This window comes from Triturus cristatus, chromosome 6 (genome assembly GCF_964204655.1).
Source record: "Triturus cristatus chromosome 6, aTriCri1.1, whole genome shotgun sequence".
Classification (NCBI taxonomy): Eukaryota; Metazoa; Chordata; class Amphibia; order Caudata; family Salamandridae; genus Triturus; species Triturus cristatus.
In genome coordinates, this window is record NC_140589.1 from 878,887,522 (window position 1) to 878,911,132 (window position 23,611).

The 23,611-nt window shown below is 47.9% G+C and overlaps 1 protein-coding gene across 1 annotated transcript in view; it reads right to left on the minus strand.

Moving 5' to 3' along the window:
- Positions 1–23,611, minus strand: part of LOC146817998 (dimethyladenosine transferase 2, mitochondrial-like) — a 135,137-nt gene that overhangs the window by 110,330 nt on the left and 1,196 nt on the right. Inside the window, exon 2 of the mRNA XM_085611474.1 lies at positions 8,002–8,090. Coding sequence (XP_085467600.1) covers positions 8,002–8,090 — 89 coding nt within the window. The remainder of the gene's footprint in view (positions 1–8,001; positions 8,091–23,611) is intronic.

Below are 23,611 nucleotides of genomic sequence, written 5' to 3' on the forward strand. Positions count from 1 at the left end.
CCTTAGTTGGAAGCTCTAGTTGTGAACATCATCCAAAGGATGATGGTGGTGTTAATATTGATGCCGATGTACGCAATGATACGTGTGTATAAAAACTAAATCAAATCACTGTTGTCAAAATCTCCCGATATGACCTCTCCATCAAACCCTAGTTAGAAATTTGTGGGCAGGCATGCCTTGAGAGCTAGGCCTGAGGGTACTGATTGACAGATCACAGGTGGGGTGGCACGTAACCAGCAGGACAAATGCGCAAACAGGAAAAATCCAGATTAGTCCCACAGATAGGCAGCGACACCACAATGCATGAAGGGAGACTGGCCCCAATAAAATGTGCATGGCCGGAGTGGCTTGCGTTCCTAAAACACCATACAGTTAGATGCCACTGAAGTTAGAAACACACAGCAAAACAGGACCCTGCACATGCAGCGATCACACACGCCCCAGGCCGGTCAACTGGACAGGTTATCCACAGGCCCTCATTGTGTTCAAGCAAGTCGAGACCCACCTGCATTTGTAATCAGATGGGAGTAATTTATGGCTCCATAACTAACCCTACATTCCTTTCCCTAAACATGATCTAAGAATTGTTTATATGATGCTTCAAGAAATGACGCTCAAAACGATTGTACTTTGAAACAGTCAGTAGACCCCAACGCTATAACTGTGCTCCCGCCAGTAGTGTTTGATTAAACCAACTGTTCCTGTTTTGCCAAACGCCTCGTCTTTGTTTTTTTAACGTAAATTCATATTTGAGCAACAGTGCCAGCGGCTACTAATTTGCCCAAAAAAACTGAGAAAGCCACAGTGAAAGTTTAATGGGGCCCTGCCTTGTCTGCATTTGGGAAACATTTCAACAGGAAGGTTCTGTGATATGGGAGTGGAATTTGGTAGGAATTCCTACAAACTAGATAGGTTTGATTCCTGTAAGCTAACAAGTTTGTGGAGGACATTATGGTGTGACTCCCCGACACAAACATCCCTCCTGGCACTTTCTTGGGAATTTGATATATTCCTGGGTATCTCAAGGTGGAGTGTAAACATGACCAAAACAGATGTAGTTCAACAAACTGTGACACAAACTCACAGATCTGAAAACATGTATGCTCTTTGGTGGACCTGCAAATAGCAAATACACTTGGGGGTTAACTTCAAAACCACAATTTGAGGGGTGTTTGGAGACAACTATCATGACCTCCTTTAAGTTGTCACTAGAGCTCTGCAGAGAAGACATAACCTAACCCTTTCCTAAATGAGGAGGGTAGTGACAGATGGCAATGTCCTTACTACTGCGGGTCCTTAATTTGTTCCATTAGTTGCATAAAAGCTTGAAGTAGTGAATGTTGGCTCAGGTAAAACAACTCTGCACATATGGTCCTGGAAAACATTAGAATAGCAAACCGAGAATCATTTCTCTCAAGGGGGAATGGACATATTAGGCTTTACGGGCTACTATCAAGCAGATCCTCTCGAGCAGTCTAACCAGACCACTGACAAAGACTGGTGCATTAATTACATACACAAATGGGTTAGGAGGGAGTACAATGCAAAGGAAATTATATCTTTCTCCCGTCACCTCTACCAGTTTTGGGGTATTGGATGAAGCTGGAGTGAAAGAAGAGTTCACTAGTGTTCTGCTTTTTAGGGACATAGATTTCCAACTGGGCCAGGATAGGGGGCATTCTAGAGACGGATAGATGCAAAATAAATGATACGAGACATTCTCACTGAACATCAGATAAAAAATATTCCAACAGGAGAAGCAAGATTAAGTACTAATCGACAATCAGAGACATAAACAGGTATGAGACTGGATTCTTCCCTCCTCTATCAAGGTAGAGGGCCACTATTTTACTAACCCCATTCAAGAAGCTTCTAAAAGAAAACAAGCATTTACAATGCAATGGTCTCGGCAATATTATAGGTAGAGCTATTGGTATTGCTCATTATTTTTTTATCATTTTTGTATCCCTAAATAAATGGCATTGTCATTTCTATTGGCATTAGCTTTTTTTTTTTGCATATGTGATACCTATTGCATTAGCAGAGAGAGAGTGAGGTAGACAGAGAGTGAGGTAGATAGAGAGTGAGGTAGTGAGATAGAGAGTGAGGTAGATAGAGAGTGAGGTAGTGAGGGAGAGGGATGTTGTGAGGTAGTGATATATAAGCATAGAGTGATGTGAGGTAGTGAGATAGAGAGAGAGGTAGTGAAAGAGAGAGTGACAGTGAGTTAGTGAGATAGAAAGAGTGAGGTAGTGAGATAGAGTGATTGAGGTAGTGAGTGAGAGAGAGTGAAGTTGTGAGGTTGTGGGCTAGAGAGTGAGGTAGTGATGTTTTGAGAGAGAGAAGTTGTGAGATAGTGAGGTAGTGAGATAGAGTGGAGTAGTGAGGGAGAGGGATGTTGTGAGGTAGTGAGATTTAAGCAGAGTGGTGTTGTGAAGTAGTGAGCCTATTTGGAGGGACGGCTCTCTCCTCCAATGGCTGGCCTCCGTAGACCGGACGGTCCTTCGACTTAAACAATAACAATAAGAGGGGTGTCTGGCTTGGAGTGGTTGCGCTTGGCACTCGGTTGACAGCACAAGACGCTTTGCATGGATTGATACAAGCGCAGTGCGGTGCGGAGTGCTCAGACGGTGCTGCTTGAATGTTTTTAGACTTTGACTAGAGCTGCCTTTTGTCCCGGTGCCGCTCAGCAGCCCTTTGCTCTGCGAGGCCAATCCCCACTCTGGGTGCGTTCGGCTCGAGCAAGGTTAAGGAGATGTCTGATGCAGGGGGGTGAGGCTCAGCAATTAGTGGGCACCACCCTCCTTCGCAGGCTGCTTCTTCGGCACCCTCTCTCGGAGCGGACAAGCGGCCCAAACACACGGGCCCCTCGCGATCCTGTCACTTACACGGAAGTCAAGGCTTTCAACGCTTATAAAATGAGGGAGCCTCTTCCAGCAAAGAGCCATGTCCGTGTGCAAGTACGCACCTACATAAGAAACAGCCACAATGGACAAAGGCCCAGAGGTTAAATACCACACACGCACATCCAGAAGTACAGCCAAATAAAAAGAACCCGAAATAAACACACTCGAATCAACCGCAGACAGCCAGGGATACAGACTTTCGCATCAGATGTAGTTTGATCAGCTCGGCACACCACTATCCGACTGGCATGACTAAAGATACAAGCATTGCCAAATGTGGGTTATACATTGTATTTCTCTGCAATATCTGTGATGTGCATACATACACCCAGAAGCATAGGGTCACCTCTCACACCAAATCACGTGACTTCCAACTTCCGCACGCAGAGAGCGTAAAATCTTAGACGCAGGACCCGATGCCCAGAATGTCATCACTCAAGTGACACCAGGGACTGCACGTACATGTTAGGGATGGGGGAAATGAGATACTCTGGTGTAGGGGTGTGCAGCACACGCTCCCCCATCGGAGCTCTGGGCATGAGCAGACTGGTTCAGTGCACCAAGGCCAGCTACTAGACGTGCAGGGCATTGTTTGGAGATGCTCTTTCTTTCCGTGCCTTTAACGAAGTAGCAAGGGCAGGGTCTCCCCCGGGAATGGGACCAAGAGGGCAAAAACCCGTCCCGGAAAAGTGAGAAAACCGGAGTCCAGAAAGAGGACAACAGCAAGCGATAGGGACGCGGGTAGAAGAGGTGGGCAGTGAGGTAGAACAACATAGAAACAAGCACACCACCGCCTTTCTCCGAGGCGAAGCAGAAATGCCTCGGAGAAACGCAGTGGCGTTTTCGGATTCGGGGGCGTGTTTCTTTTTCTCTCCTCTTGCCATTGGCTAGAGGAGAGAAAAACACGCCTAAAAAAGGGCGTGGCTAAAAAGTGGAAAGAAGAGCACGGAACACGCCCCCGAATCTGAAAAAGACGGAGCCTATTTGGAGGGACGGCTCTCTCCTCCAATGGCTGGCCTCCGTTTAGGAAGCCAGCCAATGAAGGAGAGCCAAAAAGAGAGGCGGGATAAAGAGCCACTCTCAGAAACATAAGATCTCCGGACTACCGGTTCTGCCTTCGGCAGACCGGATGGTCCCTCGACCTAAAAATGATATGATAATACCCACATGATTTCCAGATTACAGAAAAGCATACAAGAAGCATATAGGAAGACTAGATGGTACTTCCAGGTGGGTAGGGAAAAGGCACTGGGACTCTCGTAATAGGAACAGTGAGGAGATCTACTGAGAAAGGCTCCCAGTTACATCAAACATGCACAAGGAATGGAAAATATACTTAAGAGTTATGTTTATGTATAGGTGGCCTCTAACCTCAGTCAGAAAACCCTCAACATATGGAAAGATCCTAACTGTGCTGGGCAGGGCGAGAGGTAACAATACCACACATTCTGGAGGCATTGCCTTTACATACATTCCTTTTTGGTAGCAGGCATGAGCTAGACGAAATAGAAAACCACGGAGATATGCTATTTCCATCATTATAGGAGACATTCTCACTGAACATCAGATAAAAAATATTCCAACAGGAGAAGCAAGATTAAGTACTAATCGACAATCAGAGACATAAACAGGTATGAGACTGGATTCTTCCCTCCTCTATCAAGGTAGAGGGCCACTATTTTACTAACCCCATTCAAGAAGCTTCTAAAAGAAAACAAGCATTTACAATGCAATGGTCTCGGCAATATTATAGGTAGAGCTATTGGTATTGCTCATTATTTTTTTATCATTTTTGTATCCCTAAATAAATGGCATTGTCATTTCTATTGGCATTAGCTTTTTTTTTTTGCATATGTGATACCTATTGCATTAGCAGAGCGAGAGTGAGGTAGACAGAGAGTGAGGTAGTGAGATAGAGAGTGAGGTAGATAGAGAGTGAGGTAGTGAGGGAGAGGGATGTTGTGAGGTAGTGATATATAAGCATAGAGTGATGTGAGGTAGTGAGATAGAGAGAGAGGTAGTGAAAGAGAGAGTGACAGTGAGTTAGTGAGATAGAAAGAGTGAGGTAGTGAGATAGAGTGATTGAGGTAGTGAGTGAGAGAGAGTGAAGTTGTGAGGTTGTGGGCTAGAGAGTGAGGTAGTGATGTTTTGAGAGAGAGAAGTTGTGAGATAGTGAGGTAGTGAGATAGAGTGGAGTAGTGAGGGAGAGGGATGTTGTGAGGTAGTGAGATGTAAGCAGAGTGGTGTTGTGAAGTAGTGAGCCTATTTGGAGGGACGGCTCTCTCCTCCAATGGCTGGCCTCCGTAGACCGGACGGTCCTTCGACTTAAACAATAACAATAAGAGGGGTGTCTGGCTTGGAGTGGTTGCGCTTGGCACTCGGTTGACAGCACAAGACGCTTTGCATGGATTGATACAAGCGCAGTGCGGTGCGGAGTGCTCAGACGGTGCTGCTTGAATGTTTTTAGACTTTGACTAGAGCTGCCTTTTGTCCCGGTGCCGCTCAGCAGCCCTTTGCTCTGCGAGGCCAATCCCCACTCTGGGTGCGTTCGGCTCGAGCAAGGTTAAGGAGATGTCTGATGCAGGGGGGTGAGGCTCAGCAATTAGTGGGCACCACCCTCCTTCGCAGGCTGCTTCTTCGGCACCCTGTCTCGGAGCGGACAAGCGGCCCAAACACACGGGCCCCTCGCGATCCTGTCACTTACACGGAAGTCAAGGCTTTCAACGCTTATAAAATGAGGGAGCCTCTTCCAGCAAAGAGCCATGTCCGTGTGCAAGTACGCACCTACATAAGAAACAGCCACAATGGACAAAGGCCCAGAGGTTAAATACCACACACGCACATCCAGAAGTACAGCCAAATAAAAAGAACCCGAAATAAACACACTCGAATCAACCGCAGACAGCCAGGGATACAGACTTTCGCATCAGATGTAGTTTGATCAGCTCGGCACACCACTATCCGACTGGCATGACTAAAGATACAAGCATTGCCAAATGTGGGTTATACATTGTATTTCTCTGCAATATCTGTGATGTGCATACATACACCCAGAAGCATAGGGTCACCTCTCACACCAAATCACGTGACTTCCAACTTCCGCACGCAGAGAGCGTAAAATCTTAGACGCAGGACCCGATGCCCAGAATGTCATCACTCAAGTGACACCAGGGACTGCACGTACATGTTAGGGATGGGGGAGATGAGATACTCTGGTGTAGGGGTGTGCAGCACACGCTCCCCCATCGGAGCTCTGGGCATGAGCAGACTGGTTCAGTGCACCAAGGCCAGCTACTAGACGTGCAGGGCATTGTTTGGAGATGCTCTTTCTTTCCGTGCCTTTAACGAAGTAGCAAGGGCAGGGTCTCCCCCGGGAATGGGACCAAGAGGGCAAAAACCCGTCCCGGAAAAGTGAGAAAACCGGAGTCCAGAAAGAGGACAACAGCAAGCGATAGGGACGCGGGTAGAAGAGGTGGGCAGTGAGGTAGAACAACATAGAAACAAGCACACCACCGCCTTTCTCCGAGGCGAAGCAGAAATGCCTCGGAGAAACGCAGTGGCGTTTTCGGATTCGGGGGCGTGTTTCTTTTTCTCTCCTCTTGCCATTGGCTAGAGGAGAGAAAAACACGCCTAAAAAAGGGCGTGGCTAAAAAGTGGAAAGAAGAGCACGGAACACGCCCCCGAATCTGAAAAAGACGGAGCCTATTTGGAGGGACGGCTCTCTCCTCCAATGGCTGGCCTCCGTTTAGGAAGCCAGCCAATGAAGGAGAGCCAAAAAGAGAGGCGGGATAAAGAGCCACTCTCAGAAACATAAGATCTCCGGACTTCCGGTTCTGCCTTCGGCAGACCGGATGGTCCCTCGACCTAAAAATGATATGATAATACCCACATGATTTCCAGATTACAGAAAAGCATACAAGAAGCATATAGGAAGACTAGATGGTACTTCCAGGTGGGTAGGGAAAAGGCACTGGGACTCTCGTAATAGGAACAGTGAGGAGATCTACTGAGAAAGGCTCCCAGTTACATCAAACATGCACAAGGAATGGAAAATATACTTAAGAGTTATGTTTATGTATAGGTGGCCTCTAACCTCAGTCAGAAAACCCTCAACATATGGAAAGATCCTAACTGTGCTGGGCAGGGCGAGAGGTAACAATACCACACATTCTGGAGGCATTGCCTTTACATACATTCCTTTTTGGTAGCAGGCATGAGCTAGACGAAATAGAAAACCACGGAGATATGCTATTTCCATCATTATAGGATAAATGCTTCAAGTTAGTCAGCCGAAGTCTGCACGGGCCAATGATTTGGTAGAGATAGGCCTTCAAGCAAAGCAGATGTTGCTAGCCAGGCAGAGATGCCAGGTCCTATAGAATGGTACTAAGGGGTCTGGAACCTGCTGGGAATGGAGAAGGTGTTACACACCCTGGAAGAGATGAACACATATTTTGGAAGGTATACAGCCCAGCCCTGCACTACTCTCAAGGGTCCCGACGGACCACACCTGTCCCTAGAAATGCTGAATTCTGAACATTTTGACAGATAAATTGTAAAGACAGGAAGTATTGCAAATGGATGATGAGATGTCGTTGTCTGAACTGTTGGATGTTTCCTGCTTTTAACCCCTTCGATGCTCATGACGGAACGGTTCCGTCATGAGCATCGGTTGAGCTGTGCTCATGACGGAACCGTTCCGTCATGACCACGCCCGCGCTAGATCCCTTCAGCACCGCGGGGGAATCCGCGCAGCGCTGAAGGGGTTAAAGGCCAGATAGGAATGCCTGCCATAGGCGTGAGGGAACTGTAAAATAGAGAACTTCACCAGAAGCTTTAGTCCAGGGGGCCCAGTTTAAGTTTACAATACTTGATATTTCAATTGTACTTTTGTGAAAATGCAAATAAAAACGAATTGAAGAGCACATTTTCTGTGGTGGTATTGTGTAGCAGCAAAACTTTAAAAGCTTATGCACGCAAGTGAAGAATTTACATAAGCTTCACTTTAATATAACATTCACAGGATCGAGGTTTCAGGTGCTACGATGTTCTACATATGAAATGCTTGCTCTGTAATTTTAGTTTTTATAAATACCTCCAACTCAGGAAGAAACACTTTATCACGCTCCAGTGCTACCACCCTGGCTCCTGCATCCAGTAACGTCCGTGTTAAAATTCCAGGGCCTGAAAAGAAAAAAATATATATATACATAATATTATACCAAGCTACAAAAAGTTCAAACTCTGGAATTTTTTTTAAAATGTTACCTTTATGGTAACTCGGTGGTTCCTAATTCACTGATCTCTCCTATTCTCAAACAATGAGTACATTGCCATACAGGAGGACCAGAAAAAGACACTCAAAGCAGGTAAAACTGGTGCCTCTGCATCGAGTACCACATTTTCAAGTATATGTACACACTCATTCCCTTGCACAGGCCAGCACCTAGGGCAGTTGCTTCGTTAAATAAACATTGGTAAAGCCACTAGGTCTCACCTATGCTAGAGCTATTGGCTTTGGCAATGCGTTTCAGCAATGTTGTACACCAGCGTGGCTCCTGTTCAGCATGGCTAAAGATTAGTGGCATATAGGAGAGAGGCGTAGAGTGTCAGTGTGGAATGGCGAAGAGTGGAGTAGAGTGTTGTGGAGTGGCATAGTGTGTTGTGTATTGGGGTGATAGAGTGAAGATGCGCACAGTGGAGAGGCATAGAGTAGACTGGTGTAGAGTGTTGCAGAGTACAGTGGAGTAGAGTGCAGCTGCATAGAATTTAGTGGCATAGATTAGAGTGTTGCATAGTAGAGTACAGTGGTGCAGAGTAGAGTGGCATACAGAGGTGCAAAGTAGAGTATAGTGCCGCAGAGAGCAGTGGTGTAGAGTTGAGTGATGCAGAGTGCACTGTTGTAGCGTGGGTAGCGTAGCGTAAGAGCGCAGTGGAACAGAGTAGAGTGCAGCTGCGCAGAGTGGCATAGAGTAGAGTGGGCTAGTGAAGACAGTTGCAGAGTACAGTGCCATAGACTGCAGTGGCACAGAATTCAGCAGCATACAATGCAGCGTCGTAGTATGCAGTGGCACAGATGAGTGGTGCCGTGGCTTAGCGTGCCGTGTAGACTAGCATAAATGGCAGTGGCGTAGGGAACGGTGGTGCACAGTGGAGTGGCAATGAGTGGAGTGGCGTACAGTGGAGTGGCATACAGTGGAGTGGCATACAGTGGAGTGGCATACAGTGGAGTGGCATACAGTGGAGTGGCATACAGTGGAGTGGCATACAGTGGAGTGGCATACAGTGGAGTGGCATATAGAGTAGCAGAGTGTGCAGGATTGCAGAGTCGAGTGTTGAAGAGTGCAGTGATGTAGAGTGCATTGACTTAGAGTACAGTGGCGTAGAGTGGCATGGAGTGCAGTGACGCAGTGAGGAGCGACGCAGAGTGCAGCGACGCAGAGTAGATGGTTTCAGAGTAGAGTGAAGTAGAGTGGAATGATGCAGGGTAGAGTGCAGTGGCGCAGTGTAAAGTGTTGCATAGTATAATGGGTTAGGGTAGAAGGGAGTAGAGTAAAATGGTGTAGAGTGCAATGGCATAGAATGCAGTGGTGCACAGTAAATAAGAGTGCTATACAGTGGATTGGCGTAAAGTGCAGGGGCGTGGACTGGTAAAGGGTAGAGTGCATTGGCAAAGAGCGCAGTGGGATAGAGTGCAGGGTTACAGCGTGGCAGAGTGGAGTTGTGCAGAGTGGCGTAGACTGGAGTGATGTAGAGTAGAGTGGTGTTGTGTGCATTCGTGCAGAGTGGAGTGGTGCAGAGTGGAGTGGTGCAGAATAGAGTGGAGTGCGCATAGTGTGGTAGCACTCAGCCATTAGAGACACCGCATTTTCAATTGAAATTACCATTACATTTGGACAGACATACAGTTTTACAAATTAAACTATACAGAGCACAAAAAATAATGTGTGGAAATGGCATCACCTAATGTATTGTTTGTTTTGATCATATTAAAGTACTAGTTTTCAACACACCAGAATTAACAACAAGCATTGGCATAGCCACTAGGTCTCGCTTTTGGGACCTTATTTCCCAGCCTCATTCCTCTGTTTGTTCTGTTGCGAGTATGAAGACAGAGTGGGAAGCAGAGGGAAGAATTTGTCACGATTCCGGAGTTCGGGTTGTACCAGATGGTACTTTTGTTGGAAGAAGGTCGTTATGCGGTTCAGACACTCACCCTGTAGAGCGCATGCCATTGTCACACGGTGGAGGGAGGGGGGGAGGAGGGGGGGATATTGGGCAGTTTCTGAATTTTTGCCAGACCGGATTGGGTAGCTCTTTTCTGCCCCATGTATATTTTGTCTGTGACGATCTGTCGCGTTTTGTGCAGTGTTGTATATCTAGCTATGTTCAGGTTTGTGTCTGTGTGTGCATTTACTTACATGTGTGCTTTGGATGTCCATGTATGTATCTGTGCTCAGGAATGCTTGGTAACGTGCCTGTGTTAGAATGTTAATATACTTGCGTGGCTTCCAGTTTGGCTGTGTTGTTTGTCCGTTTAAAAAAAAAAAAAATTATTTCCGGTGTTTATCGGGACGTTTCCACATGCCCTGGTGCAAATTTGTGTGGATGCTTTTATATGTGTGATAATGTGATTGGATGTATTTGTGTGTATGTGTAAGCTGTGTACATGTCTGTCTCTGCTGACATCTTCATTGAGTTGTGGGTCAGAACACTGAATGCAGCAAGGCACACTCAAAGGTTCATCTTCCCGATTTCGGTAACTGCACAACCTTCAAATCGCCAACTAGTAACACAATTTAATTACAGCAATTTGAAACAGCAAATGCACCTACAGGTGGCAAGCTATAAAAGGAACTTTGCAAATAATAAAGAAAACCCATTCTAAGATGGCTACCCGTTTGCATACATGCACTGCCAAAGGCAAGGTCCTATCAATTGGCTTTGCCAATGCTCGTTTTTAACTGCAGGGGACCTGAACATGGTGAAGTGAAAAGTTCAGTAAATCTGCTACAGCTGATCAAGTAGGGTTCCTTAATGCCGCTAGCTGGACACGGATACGTCAGAGCTGACATGCCTTTAGAGAACGGTGTGTGCTGGACTGATGTCAGTAGTCAGCTGATGTCTTGATGGACAGGCTCCCTCAAAAGTGCTGAAGATACCCGCCTTCCAGAAGAAAGCTGCAAATGGGGGCACGCGATGTGAACGCGACACACCCGTGGTGGGCAGGGGCACAAAAATCTAGGAGAGTCCAATAATATTCCTACAAACCACTCTTGTCACTGGAGGGCTCCGGGACGCACACGGTGGCCTGGATACGGGATGACGGAAGAAATGGTGGGATTAACTACGAGGGAGATTATCCCTACAGCTGCATTTGATTTGCTTGATTTGCTTCACAAAACACGATTGATGCCACGGTCCTGGCCCTTGAGATGAAAACTGAGTCAATGACTGCGAGGTTCCCCAAAAAGGAAGACAATTACAGGGGGCAGATAGAAAGGGAGGAATGGAAAGAAAGACACTCCTGTAAACAAACAAAACAAGCGCGCACTGAAGTTGACGAGGAGGGAGTGGGAGGGGGGGAGTGGGGGCGGGCACAGTGGTGCGGCCGCAGTGGTAAAAGGCAGGGAGAGGGTGAGATTGAGAAAGGGAAAGATAGGGATCAAAGGAAACAATAACAAGCAGGAAGGGGGTGGCAAATGGTGTGCACTTTGATGTCCTCAGTGGCCGCGCGGCTCACTGAGGACATCAAAGGGGCTGCGAAAGTGAAAGCAAACGAGTGCTTTCAGGCCTCCAAATGGTGCGCGCGCCCGCTCGGCGCACATGCACTGTATTTGGAGGCCTGAAAAGCCACTGTTTGCACTTCCAAAACTCGCTTACTATAAGTCTCGCCAGAGCAGAGCTAAAGCGCTGGCTCAGGCGAGACCTAAAAAAAAGTGCTTCATTTGTGCTTTTCTATCTCTGATATATTCAGAAATACTTTCACAGTAATTTAAATGTTGCTGTGTGCTAGAAAAAACCTTTCCTACTTCCAATATCCAGCAAGATTGTCACATAAATCTTCACACTTTCAAGTCCGAGAAATAAAATAAACATCAAGCTCCCTCGCAAGACAGAGCCTGACATTTGACCTCAGTCTTTGAATGCACAGCAAACGTGACACGATAAGACCAAGTTTTACAGGCCTGTTTACAGAAAGGAGCACGTGTGGCAGAATACAAGGAGAGGTAGTGTAAAAAGGCTTTACTCCTTGGGAGGAACAAACTCACACTGGACTGCCTAAAATAAATAAAAGCCAGCGAACATAAACCTAGAAAATAGAGGGGAAACAACTCCTACACCCTCTCCTCTTACATAGACGCTAAACAGGATTGTCAAATAAATTCTCTCCCTTTGAAGTCAAGGAATGAACAGTAAACACCAAGCTCCTTCAGAAGAGAGAGATTGACATTTGACCTCTCTCTTTGAATGCACAGCAAATTTGACAAGATAAGAACCATATTTAAAAGCCTGTTTACAGAAAGCGAGTTCATGGAAAAATACAGTTAACAAGGTTTGGGCAATGGGAGGGATTAACTCAGGCTGGACAGCCTACAGCAAATTAATCCAGAAAATGTGAGTTACAAACCACAAAGTCAATAGTAAGCAACAGGCAGAATGCATTCGACAGGGAAGCCTGCATAACTCAACTCGTTATCCAATGTCCAATATCCACAAAGCAAGTTAGCAGATAAGCCCCCTTCAACAAAATGCCCAGTGGTAAAATCTCAATCAGGCTCTCTAGATAAAAGAATGTCCTGAACGTAAACTGTAGACCCCAGCTCTAGAACCTAGCCATTAATAGCCATCAGCAGCACCCATGAGGGATTGGTGAGCTGTCGCAGGGACGATAATTGAAAAATACCATATCCCCATCAATTATGTCTGTGCCCCATGGAAATCATTTAGATTTTGTGACCTCTGAAAAGCTGGCGTGTTTTACAGAAGGAAACCCCCTTTTATTGAACCAGGTTCTTCCCAAGAAATGGAAAGTCAAAATCATGGTCACAGATATCCAATTTTCAATTGATAGTACTTCACCCACGCTTGTCGCAAAACATAAAACCAGTGGTTATGGAGCAGGAATGCCCAGTGAAAGGAAATATCTGCAGGCAAACAACCGGCAACACAGCGCCAAACAAAAAGTATGCATCTCCGGAGTGGACTTATTTAGCATCAGTCTCTGCAGATGTAGATTCAGATGTGGGCGTCTATGATTTGGCAAAGTGCTGCCAACTCATTTTTGAATAACCACCACCCAGAATTGAATTTTAAAAAAAACTTTTGAGAACTTTTTGATAGATTTTACGCTATAATTTTTGTGAAGTGTGCAAGAGAAACGTCATAATGGGTTTGCTTGGTTTAGTACTGTAGGTATCCAGTCCAGATGTCTATGAACTGAGTCAATGAACTAAAATTTGACAAGAAAAGTTGGCCTCTTTCAACTGGTTTGCAAGTGTGGCAGGGCACCACCAGATGTTAACAATGTGGAGGTGGAACAAGATGAATGTAGTGCTAGTTTAACCAATGTTTTGACAACAGATATGTTTTGGCTTGAGAAACATAACTTCTCAAGGGTCCTTTGTGTGATGTATGTGGGGGGGAGCTGTTGCACTTCAAGCAATGGTGGGCTCTGGTCCATCAATCACCATTCTTGCTAACCACATTTTCAAGGAGGATTGGTCTAAGAGTTGCTCTGAAAACAGGCATTTGGGAAGCAAGATATTGAAACGTTGGGTTGCTGTTGGTATTTTTAATATCTTTTAATGAGCAATCTAACAATTGTGAGTGAAGACTGGTAATTGTGGTTAGTTGTGTACCTGAAGCCTTTTCTGAGAGGAACTCTGAATCTATTTTATTTAAGGGTGTTCTATGTCCTGAAGTCGTAGGCGGTCAAAACATCACCTGCCTGGCAAGGGTCCAATTGAGATATTAAAATATGACAGTCAGTAAATTAATCAGCAGGGTTATTTGGCAATTGTGGAGTTCATATTATTTTAAGGGCTTCTTTTAAAAAAATAGGTTTTGCTTCAGGTTGGAAAATTGTTTGATTGGCGACTCTTGCATATTAACATGCTAAATCAATTGTATTGGAAATTGGGTTATTATTGGGTGGGTACTCACCTCAATTAATAATCACAGTCCTTGTCAGGGTAAATGAACCACTACAGTCACTAAAAAAACCTGAACTCAACCCCATGGTAGCTATGGCACAAAGCTGACAAGCTTAACGGGGTACTTTTTGTTTGCTTGACAAATGCTTTTTTGGTAAAAGTGTGCTTTCACTTTAATGGCGGTACAAAAGGGGGTGGTGATGGACGGAGCATCAGAACCAATCAAACACTCACACCCAGTCAACAGATCTGGGTTTGATCCATCACCGTTCTTTAGCCCACTCTGCCACCCCAGTTCAGACATGGCCATATGCAAATCAGTCTGACCCTGTGCCTCATGGGAACAGTCCAGCCCGAACTGCCAAGCCATGCCTTCCCTGGACCGGAAACAAGCTTCCTAGGACCGGTTTCTGGCATTTCAGCCGTCTTCAGCGAGGCTTGCTTGAATCCAGTGGCAAAGTGAGCAAGGGACTCACGTCTGAGCATACCCTGCCAACTTATGGCGAACAAAGCGGTACAAAAGGGGGTGGTGATGGACGGAGCATCAGAACCAATCAAACACTCACACCCAGTCAACAGATCTGGGTTTGATCCATCACCGTTCTTTAGCCCACTCTGCCACCCCAGTTCAGACATGGCCATATGCAAATCAGTCTGACCCTGTGCCTCATGGGAACAGTCCAGCCCGAACTGCCAAGCCATGCCTTCCCTGGACCGGAAACAAGCTTCCTAGGACCGGTTTCTGGCATTTCAGCCGTCTTCAGCGAGGCTTGCTTGAATCCAGTGGCAAAGTGAGCAAGGGACTCACGTCTGAGCATACCCTGCCAACTTATGGCGAACAAAGCGGTACAAAAGGGGGTGGTGATGGACGGAGCATCAGAACCAATCAAACACTCACACCCAGTCAACAGATCTGGGTTTGATCCATCACCGTTCTTTAGCCCACTCTGCCACCCCAGTTCAGACATGGCCATATGCAAATCAGTCTGACCCTGTGCCTCATGGGAACAGTCCAGCCCGAACTGCCAAGCCATGCCTTCCCTGGACCGGAAACAAGCTTCCTAGGACCGGTTTCTGGCATTTCAGCCGTCTTCAGCGAGGCTTGCTTGAATCCAGTGGCAAAGTGAGCAAGGGACTCACGTCTGAGCATACCCTGCCAACTTATGGCGAACAAAGCAGTACAAAAGGGGGTGGTGATGGACGGAGCATCAGAACCAATCAAACACTCACACCCAGTCAACAGATCTGGGTTTGATCCATCACCGTTCTTTAGCCCACTCTGCCACCCCAGTTCAGACATGGCCATATGCAAATCAGTCTGACCCTGTGCCTCATGGGAACAGTCCAGCCCGAACTGCCAAGCCATGCCTTCCCTGGACCGGAAACAAGCTTCCTAGGACCGGTTTCTGGCATTTCAGCCGTCTTCAGCGAGGCTTGCTTGAATCCAGTGGCAAAGTGAGCAAGGGACTCACGTCTGAGCATACCCTGCCAACTTATGGCGAACAAAGCGGTACAAAAGGGGGTGGTGATGGACGGAGCATCAGAACCAATCAAACACTCACACCCAGTCAACAGATCTGGGTTTGATCCATCACCGTTCTTTAGCCCACTCTGCCACCCCAGTTCAGACATGGCCATATGCAAATCAGTCTGACCCTGTGCCTCATGGGAACAGTCCAGCCCGAACTGCCAAGCCATGCCTTCCCTGGACCGGAAACAAGCTTCCTAGGACCGGTTTCTGGCATTTCAGCCGTCTTCAGCGAGGCTTGCTTGAATCCAGTGGCAAAGTGAGCAAGGGACTCACGTCTGAGCATACCCTGCCAACTTATGGCGAACAAAGCGGTACAAAAGGGGGTGGTGATGGACGGAGCATCAGAACCAATCAAACACTCACACCCAGTCAACAGATCTGGGTTTGATCCATCACCGTTCTTTAGCCCACTCTGCCACCCCAGTTCAGACATGGCCATATGCAAATCAGTCTGACCCTGTGCCTCATGGGAACAGTCCAGCCCGAACTGCCAAGCCATGCCTTCCCTGGACCGGAAACAAGCTTCCTAGGACCGGTTTCTGGCATTTCAGTCCTAGGATGCTTGTTTCCAGTCCAGGGAGGACCTGGCTTGGCAGTTCGGGCTGGACTGTTCCCATGGGGCACAGGGTCAAGACTGATTTGCATATGGCTGGGTTCAAACAGGAATGGCATGGTGAGCAAAAAAACGATGGATTTAGGCCCAGATCTCTGTACTGGGGTGAATGTATGACATTGTTCTGCATTCTGTCCATCAATTGTTATTTTTGCATTTGTCACCCCGAGTGGGAAGGGTATGCTCAGACGTGAGTCCCTTGCTCTCCATGCCACTGGAATCAAGCTATCCTGGCTGACGAGGGCTGAAAGCCCGAAACCGGTCCTAGGATGCTTGTTTCCAGTCCAGGGAGGACCTGGCTTGGCAGTTCGGGCTGGACTGTTCCCATGGGGCACAGGGTCAAGACTGATTTGCATATGGCTGGGTTCAAACAGGAATGGCATGGTGAGCAAAAAAACGATGGATTTAGGCCCAGATCTCTGTACTGGGGTGAATGTATGACATTGTTCTGCATTCTGTCCATCAATTGTTATTTTTGCATTTGTCACCCCGAGTGGGAAGGGTATGCTCAGACGTGAGTCCCTTGCTCTCCATGCCACTGGAATCAAGCTATCCTGGCTGACGAGGGCTGAAAGCCCGAAACCGGTCCTAGGATGCTTGTTTCCAGTCCAGGGAGGACCTGGCTTGGCAGTTCGGGCTGGACTGTTCCCATGGGGCACAGGGTCAAGACTGATTTGCATATGGCTGGGTTCAAACAGGAATGGCATGGTGAGCAAAAAAACGATGGATTTAGGCCCAGATCTCTGTACTGGGGTGAATGTATGACATTGTTCTGCATTCTGTCCATCAATTGTTATTTTTGCATTTGTCACCCCGAGTGGGAAGGGTATGCTCAGACGTGAGTCCCTTGCTCTCCATGCCACTGGAATCAAGCTATCCTGGCTGACGAGGGCTGAAAGCCCGAAACCGGTCCTAGGATGCTTGTTTCCAGTCCAGGGAGGACCTGGCTTGGCAGTTCGGGCTGGACTGTTCCCATGGGGCACAGGGTCAAGACTGATTTGCATATGGCTGGGTTCAAACAGGAATGGCATGGTGAGCAAAAAAACGATGGATTTAGGCCCAGATCTCTGTACTGGGGTGAATGTATGACATTGTTCTGCATTCTGTCCATCAATTGTTATTTTTGCATTTGTCACCCCGAGTGGGAAGGGTATGCTCAGACGTGAGTCCCTTGCTCTCCATGCCACTGGAATCAAGCTATCCTGGCTGACGAGGGCTGAAAGCCCGAAACCGGTCCTAGGATGCTTGTTTCCAGTCCAGGGAGGACCTGGCTTGGCAGTTCGGGCTGGACTGTTCCCATGGGGCACAGGGTCAAGACTGATTTGCATATGGCTGGGTTCAAACAGGAATGGCATGGTGAGCAAAAAAACGATGGATTTAGGCCCAGATCTCTGTACTGGGGTGAATGTATGACATTGTTCTGCATTCTGTCCATCAATTGTTATTTTTGCATTTGTCACCCCGAGTGGGAAGGGTATGCTCAGACGTGAGTCCCTTGCTCTCCATGCCACTGGAATCAAGCTATCCTGGCTGACGAGGGCTGAAAGCCCGAAACCGGTCCTAGGATGCTTGTTTCCAGTCCAGGGAGGACCTGGCTTGGCAGTTCGGGCTGGACTGTTCCCATGGGGCACAGGGTCAAGACTGATTTGCATATGGCTGGGTTCAAACAGGAATGGCATGGTGAGCAAAAAAACGATGGATTTAGGCCCAGATCTCTGTACTGGGGTGAATGTATGACATTGTTCTGCATTCTGTCCATCAATTGTTATTTTTGCATTTGTCACCCCGAGTGGGAAGGGTATGCTCAGACGTGAGTCCCTTGCTCTCCATGCCACTGGAATCAAGCTATCCTGGCTGACGAGGGCTGAAAGCCCGAAACCGGTCCTAGGATGCTTGTTTCCAGTCCAGGGAGGACCTGGCTTGGCAGTTCGGGCTGGACTGTTCCCATGGGGCACAGGGTCAAGACTGATTTGCATATGGCTGGGTTCAAACAGGAATGGCATGGTGAGCAAAAAAACGATGGATTTAGGCCCAGATCTCTGTACTGGGGTGAATGTATGACATTGTTCTGCATTCTGTCCATCAATTGTTATTTTTGCTTTTGTCACCCCGAGTGGGAAGGGTATGCTCAGACGTGAGTCCCTTGCTCTCCATGCCACTGGAATCAAGCTATCCTGGCTGACGAGGGCTGAAAGCCCGAAACCGGTCCTAGGATGCTTGTTTCCAGTCCAGGGAGGACCTGGCTTGGCAGTTCGGGCTGGACTGTTCCCATGGGGCACAGGGTCAAGACTGATTTGCATATGGCTGGGTTCAAACAGGAATGGCATGGTGAGCAAAAAAACGATGGATTTAGGCCCAGATCTCTGTACTGGGGTGAATGTATGACATTGTTCTGCATTCTGTCCATCAATTGTTATTTTTGCATTTGTCACCCCGAGTGGGAAGGGTATGCTCAGACGTGAGTCCCTTGCTCTCCATGCCACTGGAATCAAGCTATCCTGGCTGACGAGGGCTGAAAGCCCGAAACCGGTCCTAGGATGCTTGTTTCCAGTCCAGGGAGGACCTGGCTTGGCAGTTCGGGCTGGACTGTTCCCATGGGGCACAGGGTCAAGACTGATTTGCATATGGCTGGGTTCAAACAGGAATGGCATGGTGAGCAAAAAAACGATGGATTTAGGCCCAGATCTCTGTACTGGGGTGAATGTATGACATTGTTCTGCATTCTGTCCATCAATTGTTATTTTTGCATTTGTCACCCCGAGTGGGAAGGGTATGCTCAGACGTGAGTCCCTTGCTCTCCATGCCACTGGAATCAAGCTATCCTGGCTGACGAGGGCTGAAAGCCCGAAACCGGTCCTAGGATGCTTGTTTCCAGTCCAGGGAGGACCTGGCTTGGCAGTTCGGGCTGGACTGTTCCCATGGGGCACAGGGTCAAGACTGATTTGCATATGGCTGGGTTCAAACAGGAATGGCATGGTGAGCAAAAAAACGATGGATTTAGGCCCAGATCTCTGTACTGGGGTGAATGTATGACATTGTTCTGCATTCTGTCCATCAATTGTTATTTTTGCATTTGTCACCCCGAGTGGGAAGGGTATGCTCAGACGTGAGTCCCTTGCTCTCCATGCCACTGGAATCAAGCTATCCTGGCTGACGAGGGCTGAAAGCCCGAAACCGGTCCTAGGATGCTTGTTTCCAGTCCAGGGAGGACCTGGCTTGGCAGTTCGGGCTGGACTGTTCCCATGGGGCACAGGGTCAAGACTGATTTGCATATGGCTGGGTTCAAACAGGAATGGCATGGTGAGCAAAAAAACGATGGATTTAGGCCCAGATCTCTGTACTGGGGTGAATGTATGACATTGTTCTGCATTCTGTCCATCAATTGTTATTTTTGCATTTGTCACCCCGAGTGGGAAGGGTATGCTCAGACGTGAGTCCCTTGCTCTCCATGCCACTGGAATCAAGCTATCCTGGCTGACGAGGGCTGAAAGCCCGAAACCGGTCCTAGGATGCTTGTTTCCAGTCCAGGGAGGACCTGGCTTGGCAGTTCGGGCTGGACTGTTCCCATGGGGCACAGGGTCAAGACTGATTTGCATATGGCTGGGTTCAAACAGGAATGGCATGGTGAGCAAAAAAACGATGGATTTAGGCCCAGATCTCTGTACTGGGGTGAATGTATGACATTGTTCTGCATTCTGTCCATCAATTGTTATTTTTGCATTTGTCACCCCGAGTGGGAAGGGTATGCTCAGACGTGAGTCCCTTGCTCTCCATGCCACTGGAATCAAGCTATCCTGGCTGACGAGGGCTGAAAGCCCGAAACCGGTCCTAGGATGCTTGTTTCCAGTCCAGGGAGGACCTGGCTTGGCAGTTCGGGCTGGACTGTTCCCATGGGGCACAGGGTCAAGACTGATTTGCATATGGCTGGGTTCAAACAGGAATGGCATGGTGAGCAAAAAAACGATGGATTTAGGCCCAGATCTCTGTACTGGGGTGAATGTATGACATTGTTCTGCATTCTGTCCATCAATTGTTATTTTTTCACTTTAATGGCAGCCATGCCCCTTTCTTTAGACACTGCTTGTCTATAGAAAGGGGTGTGGGTGACATTAAAGTGTAAGTGATGCACGGGCGTTTCTACTAGCATTTGTAATGCAATAGGTGTTGCATTTACGAAACTCTTGTAAATGCGAGACCTATTGCATTGAAAATGCTTGTTGTATTTTTCGCCCTAAGTGGGATGGGTATACCCAGACATGGGTCCAGTGCTCACCATGCCACTGTAGTCAAGCTATCCAGGCTAATGAGGGGTGATACCCCAAAACCAGTCTTAGGACGCTTGTTTGCAGTCCGGGGAGTATCTGACCTGGCAGTTCCGGCTGGACAGTTCTCAGAGGGAGCAGGGTCAAGAATTAGTTGCATATGGCTGCGCCCCAAAATAGAATGGCGTGGTGAGCAAAAAAACTATAGATTTAGGGTGTACTAGTGGTGAATGTTTGCACTGTTCAGCATTCCGCCCATCAATAGTTGTTTTTAGGTCTCTTCTGGTGTGGGCTGCGCACATGCGCAGTCTCGCTGGCGCGATTGAATGATTTGGGGTATTTTCTGTACAGGGCATTAAGCCCCGCCCCTCTTTTCCATTGGCTGGCGTCACCGTTTATGCTAAACGGTGGCCAGCCATTGGAAAAGAGCTGTTTGTGACGTTTTCGTTTGGCTTTTTGAGCAGTCCCATTTGGACGGGCTTGTCTGCCTTCCTTGCGTCGTAAAAGGATTCTTATCTTTATGGGGCCATGTGTTTCAAACACATGGCCCCATAAAGACAAAAGATCCACATGCTCAGGCTGCAGCGCGGTCCTCGCTGGAATGGCGAACTGCTCCTTTGACCCGTGTGTGCTTGCGCTTCTCCTCCGGCCACGTGTGTGCTTGCGCCTCTCCTGCCGGCCCCGTGTGTGCTTGCACCTCTTCTCCCGGCCCCGTGTGTGCTTGCACCTCTTCTGCCGGCCCCGTGTGTGCTTGCACCGCTCCCCCGGCCCAGTGTGTGCTTGCGCCGCTCCTCGCTCACCATCTCTGTCCGCTTCTTAACATCGTTCCTTACAGATCTACACCCCTTTCCCGCCTTAGCTCAGGTTGTGTTTTTTTTCTTGACCTGTGAACAAGCGCCCTGCCTCCACCACACACAGAAGGCGGCGGATGGGAGGAGCAGACATGGTGCTTCCTCGTTGGGCACCGAGGAGCGACCTGTTCAGCTGCGGCGGCGCCGGTGTGAGCCCATGTTCTAGGGCACGGAATGAGAAGCTTCGATCGGTTCTCATTCCCGGAGCTGGCCTTTAACACTTTACTTTTCAAATGAATATATATTTATAAAGTGCGGCACGCCAAGCCTTGTATTCATGGCGGCCGCACACTTATCTCCCTATTCGGTGGTAGTACAAGATTTTTCCTGGCTCAGCACGGCCCCCGCCATTTCACAGAAGCCGGGTCTCCTCCCACTGCTCTTGCGGGTGTGAGCTCCCCTGGTATTGCCTTTCACACCCTCTCCTCAGGCTCCACCTAAATGCTACTTCCCCCGGCTTGTTTAGTTTGTAACCACAAAAATGCAAACTATTACAAACATATAACTCCATGGGGGGGTCCTTACTTCGAGCCCGCACGTCACCCATCACCAAACACGAACCGTGTTTCACCAATTCACCTCAAGGTGGGTCCCTTTTGCAGTATGGGGGCTAACGCACTCAATTTACCTATTTACTGAAGGACATTTGTAAAGCGCTTACATGCCACCAAGCGGCGACTTCTGAGCGCTGTGCGGATTGGAAGCAAAGAGAAGAAAGGACGGAAAAGGCCAGGGGGGGTGGGTTTAGATGATATCAGTAGATGGTAGGGAAGTTTAAACAGTTCGTTATGCTGAGTGGAAACAAGGAAAGAGTGAAACCCTTTGCACAGATCACCTTGCAGATGGTGGGTGCAATACCCAGCGAGCGGGACCATTTAATGGTCTCTCCTGGACTGGTGGCGGTTTGTTGACTTTGTACGTCACTCGATACAAGTTGCCGTGTTTCACCCACTGTGGTAGCTCTGGGTGAAGTAATGCACTCCGCACTTACAAGTGTTTTAGTGCCTGGAACTTTCTGGTGTTAAATCTTCAGGCCTGATAATCCATCCAAGAGACACGGCGGCCACTCAGAGGCGCCGAGGCTGAAGCCTTGAACCCTGCTACCCATTATGTGCTACAGTCTGGCGGGCGACCAGTGAATGCCCCCACCACAGGCACAAGAGGGATCATCATCCCTGCACTTCACTGGACACCCCCACACCATCACCAGCAGACGGTAGACAATGTCAGCATTTCGATTTCCACCAACATGGTGAAAATCTGCTTGGAAAATCAGACAGTAATTCTGGGTGAAAGCAGTTACTTCTCATTTCAGGAATGCCCCCACCCCCGTACTCCCATGCCCCCGTCCTGTATCGCCTCTGCACATTGAGCCCTGGTACCTCAGTGAAGGTGGAGGATGCTCCTGGCCCACAGTCTGGGTTGGGATTGTGCAGTGCTTGTTGGTTTCCCAAAAATCTTGCAGCTTACCTTTGGGGCTTTTCTAATGAGTGGTGGTTAGAGATTGCCGTGACACTGGAGACCATGGTACGGCCAGCTGATGGATGAAAGGAAGCCGCAGAGCATGTCCAAGGCCGGCCCTGGGGAGTAACGCTCGTTAATTAAAGACTCAGCAGGCGAGAGGGGGTGGCGACCAACGTGTCATTCCAGGTGTGTGTAGGAGGGGGGTTATGCGAGTGCACGTGTCTGCGTGTCTTTTTATGAACTGTGAATGTGTGCGCGTACATATGTGTATGTCTGCATGCTTGCGTGTGCCAATGTGTATATAAACCTGTGTGGATGCACATGGTCATATATATGCGTGTGTGTAAGCACATGCTTGTGTTTGTATGTTTCCGTGTGCCTCCGCGTGTGTAAGCGTTTGTCTGTTTCTGGGTGTGTCTCTGCATTTAATCCCACCCACTACCCCCCGAGCTGTTATCTTTCAGAGTTGTTGGATGATCAGCAGTGCTGGCTACCGTCTCCGACAATCATGAGCAAAAATCACCGAGAAATGGGCATTCACACAATCAGAGAAAAAAAAAAATCACATGACATCAAATAAATTATCAAGAAACATCCATATAAAAATCTCACGGGCCAGAGATAATCACACAATCAGAAAAAATATCTTATGAACAGAGAAACAAACGCAAAACAATGAAATAATAAGAGAGATGGTAAAGAGAAACAGGCACAAACAGAAAGAATCCAATGTAAAATCAGAGAAACAGTCACAAAGGAATCCAATAGAAAAGCACCGAAAGAGTCACATAAAAGCACGCAGACCAGCTTATAAACACTTTCTAAATC